Source organism: Crocuta crocuta, unplaced genomic scaffold (assembly GCF_008692635.1).
Source record: "Crocuta crocuta isolate KB4526 unplaced genomic scaffold, BGI_CrCroc_1.0 scaffold45, whole genome shotgun sequence".
In the NCBI taxonomy this organism is placed as follows: domain Eukaryota; kingdom Metazoa; phylum Chordata; class Mammalia; order Carnivora; family Hyaenidae; genus Crocuta; species Crocuta crocuta.
In genome coordinates this window covers 117,615-129,357 of record NW_027530544.1, presented here as the reverse complement: position 1 = coordinate 129,357, position 11,743 = coordinate 117,615, and the positions used below count along the sequence as shown (strand labels likewise).

General features: G+C 36.8%; 1 protein-coding gene across 1 annotated transcript in view; it reads left to right on the top strand.

Moving 5' to 3' along the window:
• The window catches only part of POLQ (DNA polymerase theta), a 113,239-nt gene that overhangs the window by 87,581 nt on the left and 13,915 nt on the right, over positions 1 to 11,743 (top strand). The window contains exons 25-27 of the mRNA XM_077767581.1: positions 2,923 to 3,107; positions 5,908 to 6,019; positions 10,570 to 10,694. Of these exons, the coding sequence (XP_077623707.1) occupies positions 2,923 to 3,107; positions 5,908 to 6,019; positions 10,570 to 10,694 (422 nt within the window). The remainder of the gene's footprint in view (positions 1 to 2,922; positions 3,108 to 5,907; positions 6,020 to 10,569; positions 10,695 to 11,743) is intronic.

Genomic DNA, 11,743 nt, shown 5'->3' with positions numbered 1-11,743 from the left:
TGATCTCGCGGTTCGTGGGTTCGAGCCCTGCGTCGGGCTCTGTGCTCACTGCCAGCTCAGAGCCTGGAGCCTGTTTCAGACTGTGACTCCCTCTCTCTCTGACCCTCCCCTCTCATGCTGTCTCTCTCTCTCTCCCTCTCCTAGAAATAAATAAAACATTAAAAAAAATGGAGAAGTATTTGTTCATATCATCTGCCCATTTCTTCAATGGGTTTTTTTTTTCGGGTGTGGAGTTTGGTGAATTCCTTATAGATTTTGGATACTAGCCCTTTATCCGGTATGTCATTCACAACTATCTTTTCCCATTCTGTCGGTAGCCTATTAGATTTATTGATTCCCTGGCCTCAGGATGTAGANATTCAGTGTTATTATTGAGATATGTGGGTTTAGAGTTTTTGTGTCCATTGTGGGGTTCATGTTTGTCGTGGTGTCTCTGGTATCTTTGTTTTTTGCAACGTTTACTTAAGAGCATCCCCCTCAGGATTTCTTGTAGGGCTGGCTTAGTGGTGACAAATTCTTTCGATTTCTGTTTATTTGGAAAGACTTTTATCTCTCCTTCTATTTTGAATGACAGGCTTGCTGGCTAGAGGATTCTTGGCTGCATATTTTTACTGTTCATCACATTGAAGATCTCCTGTCATTCCTTTCTGGTCTGCCAAGTTTCAGTAGATAGGTCTGTCACCACTCTGATAGGTTTCCCTTTGTATGTTAGGGCCCTTTTCTCTCTAGCTGCTTTCAAAATTCTCTTTGTCCTTGTATTTTGCCATTTTTACTATGATATGTCGTGCAGAAGATCGATTCAAATTACGTCTAAGGGGAGTCCTCTGAGCCTCTTGTATTTCAATGTTTACTTCCTTCCCCAGGTTGGGGAGATTCCCTGCTATAATTTGTTCCAGGACTTCTTCAGCACCTTTCCCTCTCTCTTCCTCTTCTGGGATTCCTATGATATGGATATTGTTGCGTTTGACCGTGTCGCTGAGCTCTCGAACTCTTCTTTCATGTTCCTGGATCAGTTTGTCTCTTTTTTTGTCAGCTTCTTGTTTTTCTATAATGGTGTCTTCTAAATCACTTATTCCCCTTTCTGCCTCTTCAATCCGTGCAATGGAGGCCTCTACTTTATTATGTATCTCATTTATCACATTTTTTAATTCATCATGCCTATTCTAATTCTCTGTCTTGTCTGTAGCCATAGTTTCTTTGATGTCCCCTATGCTTTTTTCAAGCCCAGCTATTAATTTTATGATTATTATTCTAAAATTGTTCAGTTATGCTGCTTATATCTGTTTTGAGCAGTTCATTAGCTGTCAGTTCTTGGAATTTCTTTGGAGTAGAGCTCTTTCGTTTTGTCATTTTAATTAGCTTTCTGGCTTTTGTTGGTTTTAAAGATTTGTTAAGCTCTCTGCACCTGTGAGCACTGCTCTATCCAAGAATGCTCTTTAACTGTCCAGGGCCTATCCTTTCAGAGAGTGGTGGTTTTTTTTTGTTTTTGAATGGTATCTCTTGATCTCTCTTGTTGAGACCTTGGTTATTTTATTTTCTTACTCGTAGTGATATTTGGGAGTCTCCACCATGTGTACTTTGACTTGTTTCTTGAGGTATCCCTGGAGAAGAAAACAGACAGACAAACACACAGGGAACAGAGGCACATGAACCCACAGACAAATCCAACTAATCTTCAAACCGAGAGGGAAAACGCAAAAGTTAAGAGGAAAGGCGGAGGAGGCAAGGTGAATAATAGAAAATAAAAAAAATACATAAAAAGGTCAAAAAGAAGAAAAGAAACAGAAAAAAGAAGAAAACTGATGAAGAATGGTTTAAAGCATATAACCGGATTTCCCAGCTACAATTAAATAGCCGGTGTATGCAGTGCTGGTTGAAGAGCATAGAGAAAGAGAGAGAATACAGGGCCAGGATGAGGCAAAATTGGAAATAGAATGAATAGGCAGAAGGGATAAGAAGCTTTTTTCAATGAGCTAAAGGGTGGAATATGGTTGGATAGATGAGAGAAGGATGCTGGTGTTATCCAGAGAAACTGTATAGTCTAATTACTCCTGAGAGACAGAGATGAAAAGGTAGGTAGGTGTAGAATTTACATCTACAGAATGGACTAAATATGACTGTTTAAGCAAGCCGGTGACCAGAGTTAATCAGGTCAGTGTTCCAAGAAAAAAAAGAAAAAATATTTTTTTAATTTAAAAAATTAAAAAAAAAAGGGGGGGGAGGGCAGCTCTCAGGCAGGGATGGGTGTGGTGTGATCCAATGCGTCAGGCGGGAATTCTGTCTTGGCGGTTGTGGGGAGGAGAGTGGCAGCACTCCAGTCCCTTCTTGAACCAAGCACTGCACCTCGACACCCAGGTGCCCCTTTACTATGATTTTTTAAATTTGTTTTTGCCATGTATGTGTAATCCAGTTATTTCTATTCCATAGGTAAATTTTCTGAATCCTCTAAGTCATAGAGGATTGTTTCCATTGAATGTTTCTCTCTAGCCTACTTAAAATGTGCACATATAACAAACCAGTTTCTTCATTCATTCAATGACCATTTAAGGGATTTTCTATAGAATGCAAAGGAAAAATAAGTATACCATTCCTAATGGCTCTGTGCTACATGGGAGAGGCATGGAAGAACCATTTTAGATTGTGTGTCAGGTACTGTGGAAACACTGAGGAAAGCACTGCTATAGTAGTTAAATGGCAGGGGTCTGGGGTGGCTTTACACATAATACATATACTTGAAAGTCAAACAGAAAAATAATTATCTAAGTCACAGAATTGAATTGCATCATGTTAAGAGCAAGATTTCAGCCTTTGGACACATGATCTTTTGGTTTTAGGTTAGAACTAAATCTCTTCATCCTGCTCCATTCTATAAAACCTGTATTTGTCTTTGTACCAGATTTTCTAAAATCATTTCTGTTTCAGGTGGCTTAATATTAGCTGCTGATTACTCTCAACTTGAACTGAGGATCTTGGCTCATTTATCCCATGATCGGCGTCTCATTCAAGTGTTAAACACTGGAGCTGATGTTTTCAGGAGTATTGCAGCAGAGTGGAAGATGATTGAACCAGCATCTGTTGGGGATGAACTGAGGCAGCAAGCAAAGCAGGTGATCTTAGTGAGCATGCTTAACATAAATGGGGATTTTAATGATTAAAAAAATTTTAAAGTTGCCTTGATCATTTGCAGTCGAGGAATGATTTCTCCATCTTTGGATCTTTCAAATCACATTCACCTGAGCCTGTCTCATAGTATTCATTATATTTTCCTCAATAGAGTCAGTAGAAAGAATCAGATTCAGTCTGAGGCAACTTAGTGTGAGGAAAGCCATCTGCATTAGTGGTAGATATTGTGGTGGTGGTGGTAGTTGTTGTCAATGTGTATGTGTGTTTGGGGGGGGGTTCTTTTAGAGAGAGAGAGAGGGATCATGAGTGGGAGAGCAGGGTGGGTTGGGGGGAGAAATATAATCTTAAGCAAGCTCCATGCTCAGTCTGGAGCCTGATGCGGGCTCATTCCCATGACCATGGGATCATGACTAGAGCAGAAATCAAGAGTCAGATGCTTAACCAACTGAACCACCCAAGTGTCCCTGTGTGTGTGTTAAAAATGTCTTTCTAGTCTATAAGCATTCATATTTTCATCTTTATTTTCACAGGTGCTTTCTAAATGTTTACTGAAAAATAAAAATTACTGAGCTATAGATTATATCAATAACTTATAGCTTTTTACTTTTTTGAGGCCGTTGGTTAGCTAACCCACATATGAAACTTTATACTACCCTTGGACTTTTCAAGTGGGTCTATAGTAGTTCCTACTCATGGATGACTGTCAGGCACAGAGAAAGTCAAAGGTCACATTTACACCATTTCCTGACCTGTATTAACACTGATACTTTTTTTTTTCTTTTTACCACATGACCTGTGGGAAATCTGATGGCATTTTTGAGAGAGTAGGATGACTGGCTGAGGCAAAGAAACATTATTTCCACCTTTAAGATCCTGCTGTGTTAGTTTCACATTTATACTTATAGTTTCTCACAGCTGTAATTCTTGACTTGTTCATTAGGCATGAAACACTTCCTCTCAGCATTGCCTATCTAGCACCATCACTTGCTTCTTCCACTGTTTAAATATTTAAAAATGTTTATTATTTTTGAGAGAGAGACAGAATGCAAGCAGGGGAGTGGCAGAGAGAGAGGGAGACACAGAATTTGAAGCAGGCTCCAGACTGAGCTGTCAGCACAGAGCCCAATGTGAGGCTCAAACCTGTGAACTGCGAGATCATGACCTGAGCTGAAGTCAGATGCTTAACCTACTAAGCCACCCAGGTGTCCCTCTTCCACTGTTTAGAAAGCCTGCTTTGCCATTTTTATTTAATAATCTCCTCTGAGGTTCTGCATTCAGCAAGAATCAAACCCTGGGTAAAATAGGTAATGTTCCAGTATTTAATCTTAATAATAAACCCATGAAATAGGTATTATGATTCCCATTTTACATAGAAGTAAACTGAGACACCAAAAGTTAGTAATTTGCTTAAAGCCAGACGCTTTAAAAAAAAAAATGATAGGGGGATGCCTGAGTGGCTCAGTTGGTTAAGCCGACTCTTGATTTTGTCTCAGGTTATGATCTTACAGTTTGTGAGTTCGAGCCCTGCATCAGGGCTCTGTGCTGACAGTCAGTGCAGAGTCTGCTTGTGATTCTCTAGCTCTCCACCTCTCTCTCTGCCTCTCCCCTGCTCTCTGACTTTCTCTCTTTCTCTCTTTCAATAAATAAACAAACATTACAGGGCATGTGAGTGACTCAGTCAGTTAAGCATCCGACTTTGGCTCAGGTCTTGATCTCATGGCTCATGAATTGGAGCCCCGCATTGGGCTCTGTACTGAAAGCTCAGAGCCTGCAGCCTGCTTCAGATTCTGTGTCTCCCTCTCTCTCTGCCCCTCCCCTGCCCACGCTGTCTCTCTCTGTCTCAAAAATAAACATTTTCAAAAAAGGGAAAAAACGAAAACTTCTAGCTGTGTTATCACATTAAAAATATTTTGGAATTCTGATAATTGTTTTTTGCAAGTTATCTTCTAAATTATATTTAATGACATTCTTATGAGCTTGCTTTATATCAGGCAATTTCCTAAACACTTATAAGTAATAACTCCGTAATTTTCACAATTCATGATATAGGTATTACTATCTTCATTTTATGGATCAAGGAATCGAGGTACAAGACGTTAGGTAGCTTGTGCAAGATAATACATCTTGTAAATTCTGGAATTAGGATTTGAACCCAGGCAATACTCATTATTAAATTACAGTTTCCTTACTGACCTATTTAGACCATTTCCTTCCACGACTCCCAAAATTTCCTCAGGAATTTGTTTAACCCAAAAGAATTCTGCAATTGTGGGATTTCAGGTGGTGAGAGGTGGAAGCATATTTATTCCAGTGAAGTCTCCCCTATTTTCCAATCACGAAGCCACCACTTCCTGCTCTGTTAGTCCCATGCAAGGGCCAGGAGATGAATGTTTGTAATGCTTCTCTTTCTTGACTCCTGGGCACTTCTTTAAGCAGAAGTTAACATGGTATTACCATGTTAGCAGAAAGCCGCTCTGAAGACTATTGGATAAATGAAAGAAACAGATCTTAAATCACTAGTATTATTTTATTAAAACATAGACATATTCACATTTATTCATATTTTCCTCCTTCCCTCCCCACAGTATTACTAAAAGGCAGAAAAGATATTCACTGGATATCAGGTTCTATGAATTTAACCTACCAAAACCAGATCTAATCATTTCTTGACTCACTATGAAATAAAAAATTGACCAAATTTCAAGTCTAATGAACTTTTTATATTTGCATTTTATGTAGTTATCACCTTTAATTTACTTACTGAGTGTGATGGCTTCTTTTCAGATTTGCTATGGAATCATTTATGGAATAGGAGCTAAATCTTTGGGAGAGCAAATGGGCGTTAAAGAAAATGATGCTGCCTGCTACATTGATTCTTTCAAGTCCAGATATACAGGTAGATAAACCTTGAGTATTAATTATCTTCTAAATGCTATTCTTTTCAATTATCTTGCCATATTAAATGAAAAATATTAGTGTTAGGAAATTTTCTGTTAATGTTTCTATTACTCAGAAGTTTTAGTTAGGTATTGTTAATTAAATAACATTAACCTTATGATTACTAAGATGGGCTATTTTCATAAAAGTAGGATCAGAAATGGAATAACAAAATCCAGTTGATGTATATGCTACTATGTCATTGTGAATGTCTCATAAAGCCTTGGAATTGTCCTGTGCTGTTGGTTTAGATAGGTTTAATTCAAAACAGTAAACCATTGGTTAAATGTACCAGAAACTATGAAAGAACAATTGCTGTTATAGAGCAGTTTGAGTATTACCATTTTAAATTATCTTTTCTTTTGGCATTAAATTATCTTTTCTTTTGGCGTTTATTGAGGTACAATTTACATACAGTAAAATTCACCCTTTTTAGATGTAAATTTGTATGAATTTTGACAAATACACAGAGTTTTACACTTTGCACCACAAACAAGATGTGGAACTATCACCCTTTCTCCCCAAAAAGTTTTTTCATAGTCCTTTATAATCAACCCTGTCCTCAATCCCCAAAAAGAAAATTTTATTCACATAGGACATGATCTTGTACATCAAAAATCGTATGAATTCTAGGAAAACAACTACTAGAACAAATAAGTAAATTTAGAAAGCCCCACTGTACAAGGTCAGTTTGTAAAATTCTGTTGTATTTTTGTATATGAGTAATAATTAGTGAATGAAGTAAAAATAAAACTGTTTCAATCACATCAAAATACATAAAACACTTGGGTTAAATTAACAGTAGGTACAAGACTTTATTGAAAACTCTGAAATAATCCTGAGAGAAATTGAAGAAAGATAAATATGAGGGTTACCATGTTAATTTATTAGAAGACACAATATTGTTGTAATGGTAGCTCTCTATAAATTGTTCTATAGATTCAATTCAGTTCCTATCAAAATTCAATTAGCCTTTTGTGTAGAATTTGACAAGCTTATTCTAAATTTATATGCAAATTAACGTTATATTAAAAATTGAACTATAAATCTTTGGAAGAAAAAAAGTACAGGAAAAATGTTTTGTGACATTGAGGTAGGCAAAGATTTCTCAGGTGATAATTACACTGAATTAACCATAAAAGATAAACATTGATAGAAGACACTATTAAGAATATGTAAGGCGGGGCACCTGGGTGGCTTAATTGGTTAAGTGTCTGACATCAGCTCAGGTCATGATCTTGCAGTTCATGGGTTCCAGACCTGCATTGGGCTCTGTGCTGACAGCTCAGAGGCTGGAGGCTGCTTCAGATTCCACTCCCCTCCCCCTTTCTCTCTCTCTCTCTGCTCCTCCCCAGCTTGGACTCTGTCTCTCTCTCTCAAAAATAAATAAACATTAAAATTTATTTTTCAATAATAAAAAATGTAAGGCAAACCACAGAAGATATTTGCAATTCTTACTATCCAACAAAGAACTTGCATCCAGAATATGTAAAACTCTTGCAATCAATAGTGAGAAAGCAAACAATCCAATAAAATAAAAGTTAAAAGATTTGAACAGACATTTCGCAAAAGAAAATATATGAATGACAACATCAAATATTATCATTAGTCATCAGGGAAAAGCAAATGAAAACCACAAAGAGACACCATTACAAAAACACCACAATGGCTAAAATTAAAAATCTTATATCTCTCTCTTTTACATTACTGGTAGGGTTGTCAAATGGTACAACCACTTTGGAAAACAGTATGACTCCTTAATATAGAGTTAAACGTACAGTTAATTATGTGATCCTGCAATTCTACTATTGAGTATTTGCCCAGAAAAATGAAAACATAGCCAGAGAAGACTTCTATGTGAATGTTATAGCAGTTTTTTATTCCTAACAACCAAATTTTCTATGAACGGGATCATGGATTAACAAATTTTGGTATATCTCTGCAGTGGAATACTATTTAGCAAAAGAAGGCAAATTCAAATGAGAACACGCAGTACAATTCAATTTTTATGAATTTTTAAAAACATGAAAAACCGAGATATTATATCATAAAGCAGATCAATGAGAGTTTGAGGCTGATAATGGGGAGCTGACTATAAAGGTGATAACAAGTGTTTCATATCTTGTAGTGTGCATACATTCGTTAAAATACATCCAGCTGTTCACCTAAAGTGCATTCCTTGTGGGCACATGCACCCCAATGTTTATAGCCATGCTATAAACTTTTCCAAAATATGGAAAGAGCCCAACTGTCCATGGACTGATGAATGGATAAAGAAGATGTGTTATGTACACACACACACACAAGAATATTACTCGGTGATCAAAAAGAATAAAATCTTGCCATTAGCAACAATGTGGATGGAACTAAACTATATTATTCTAAATGAAATTAGTCAAAGAAAGACAAATATCATGACTTCACTCATGTGGAATTTAAGATACAAAACAGATAAACATAAGGGAAGAGAAGCAAAAATAATATAAAAACAAGGAGGGGGACAAAACATGAGACAAATACAGAGAACAAATGAGGGTTGCTGGAAGGGTTTTGGGTTGGGGAATGGGCTAAATGTGCAAGGGGCATTAAGGAGGACACTTGTTGGGATGAGCACTGGCTGTTATATGTAAGTGATGAATCACTGGATTCTACTCCTGAAATCATTATTGCAATATATGCTGACTAACTTGGATGTAAATTAAAATAAAATAAAATTAATATACAAATAAGAAAATAAAGTGGATTCCTTCTGTATATAAAGTATACCTCAAGATTGATTTTTTTTAAGTTTTTAATCAAATTTCAGTTAGTTAACACATAGTGTTACATTAGTTTCAGGTGTAGAGTACAGTGATTCAACACTTCCATACATCACCCTGTGCTCTTCACAGCAAGTGTACTCCTTAATACCCATTACCTATTTAACCCATCCCCACACCCACCTCCCCTCTGGTAACAATCAGTTTGTTCTCTATAGCTATGTGTCTGCTTCTTGGCTTGCTTCTCTCTTTTTTCCCCTTTGCTTATTTGTTTTCCTTAAAGTAGTTCTTTCCATCTCTAAATATATGAGGGCCTCTGACAGGAGTCAGGTAAGAGAATTTGTAGAGGTGAACTCTGTCCAGTCTCATCCTTTTCTTTGCTCTTAACAGTATCACAGTAATTCTTATAGAGAAAAAGGGAAGAGCCTTATTGCTTTCTGGAATTCTTATGCTGGTGGTTGAATATCACCAACAGCTTCACTTGGCAGGGTTTTCTCCCTTCCTTTCACCCACAGTTTCCTCAAATGTCTGTCCTGTACCAGCCACACAACAGAAATCCTAAGATGAGGGGTTTTAGTTAGGAGAAATTATTGTTATTTATTTAGGATAAGTAGAGCTGTGAGAAAGCAGAGATTACACATATGAATAAAGATATATCAGCACAGTCTGTATACCTGATTGTGTTTTAAATAGCATGGAGGAAGGATGTTGAGGAGAGAAGACCTCTCTAGCTCAGAGATAGGAATGAACAGTTGGCCTACCTGGATTAACAAGTTCATCCTGGAGATCTGTAAGGCTTAATAATGAACCTATATAGCAGATGATCAATGCTGGTATAGGGAATATGAATGTGTTTGGAAAGTACACACTGGTCCATAGTTTTTTTTTTTTTAATTTTAAGAAGTGGGTTGCAGATATTCCTAATGAAGTTTTTATTATTCATGTACTAATTTCAGTTAGGTCCTATTTGGATTGTAGATTAGGTGCTAACAAGGAGTTATTAGACTGTTTTAGACCTGGAAGTGATAGGACCAAAGAATAAAAGAGGATTGATTAACACAATCAAAATGCAGAAGAAGCTGATGAAAAGTAAAATGGAATAGTCTTAATGTCCTAGGTTTTAGTATGTACTCTGTTCAGGAGTTTGGTTTCATATTTTTTGTTGGTGATAGAGTTAGATTACATCATTTCTTCCTCTCTCTCTCTCTCTCTCTCTCTCTCTTTCTTTCTTTCTTTCTTTCTTTCTTTCTTTCTGTTCATTTATTTAGAGAGAGAGCACAAGATAGCGTTGGGGAGGGGCAAAGAGAAAGGGAGAGTGGGAGAATCCCAAGCAGGCTTTGTGCTGTCAGCGCAGAGCCAGACAAGGGGCTCAAACTCATGAATGGTGAGATCATGACCTGAGCTGAAATCGGATGCTTAACCAACTGAGCCACCTAGGCGCCCCAATTATGTTAGTTCTAAAGTCCCTTTTGTTTCTAACTTTGAGTCTATAAAAAGTGAATGAAAGTTTATATGCAAAGATTTAATGATGTGATATAGTGTTAAGAATCATGGAATGGGGGCGCCTGGGTGGCTGTCTGTTAAGCATCTGACTTCNAAAAAAAAAAGAAAAAAAAATAAGTAAATAAATAATAAATTAAAAAAAAAAAATAAAGAATCATGGAAGGGTTTTGTTATATTTCACTATCAGTATAGTGAATGAGATTAAGAATGGACTTTGGTTATAATTATTTTTGTATTTTCTTTGCAGGGATTAATAGTTTCATGAGAGAGACAGTGAAGAATTGTAAAAGAGATGGATTTGTTCGGACCATTTTGGGAAGACGTAGATATTTACCAGGAATCAACAACAATAACCCTTATCATAAAGCTCACGTATGTTAAGATTTCTCTGGATTTTTAACTTAATATTTTAATGACATATATTTTTACAACAAAGACTAAACACTGCTAAATTTCCTTTTAGTGATCAGTAGCCTATTAATTGGATCTTCTGTTTCACCAAGGAAGTAATGGCACATTGCCAGTATTTGCTGAACATTGTCCTTAGGAGACAAATGTAAATATGAGTTCACTTAATAATACTTCAAATACTTTAAAGATGTTCTGTTTCAGTAAGCCAGTTATTTTTTAGTTTTTCTAATAAGTTATAAACATAATTCTTACATTTGCTAATTGTTCTTTGTTTCAGATATCATATACCAGTTTGTCATGTCACACCAAATTGCCAGTGTTTTCAGATTAGCCCATCATTAAATTGTGGTCATTCATTTTTGGCTCATTCTACTTGTTTATTTTTTTTTTGAGAGAGAGAGAAAGAATAAGAACACACACATACTTGTACAGGGAAGGGGCGGAGTGAGAGGGACAGATTGGATCTTAAGCAGGCTCCATGCCTAGCGGGGAGCCCCATCATGACCTGAGCAGAAATCAGGAGTTAGACACTTAACTGATTGAGCCACCCAGGCTCCCCTTGTTTATTTATTTTAAAAGCACTGGCTCAAAAGAGGTTATTAGAATATCCAAAATATTGAAAAAGGCTATTTTTAATACCATTTAAAATATTTATTGCTGGTATTTGCTAAAATTATTACTTAAAATCTCTGATATCTTTAGGATCCACAAAAATATTCTATGCATCTGAATATTTAAATCTGCTGGGGCGCCTGGGTGGCTCAGTTGGTTAACATCTGACTTCGGTTCCGGTCATGATCTCACAGTCCCTGGGTTCAAGCCCCAGGTCGGGCTCTGTGCTGACAGCTCAGAGCCTGGAGCTTGCTTCTGTGTCTCTCTCTCTCTGCCCCTCCCCCGCTCACTCTCTGTCTTTCTCTCTCTCTCTCTCAAAATAAAGGCATAAAAATTTTTTTAAATTTCTATTATAGTCCACATCTTCTTATTTCAACAGGCTATATTTTATTTTCCCC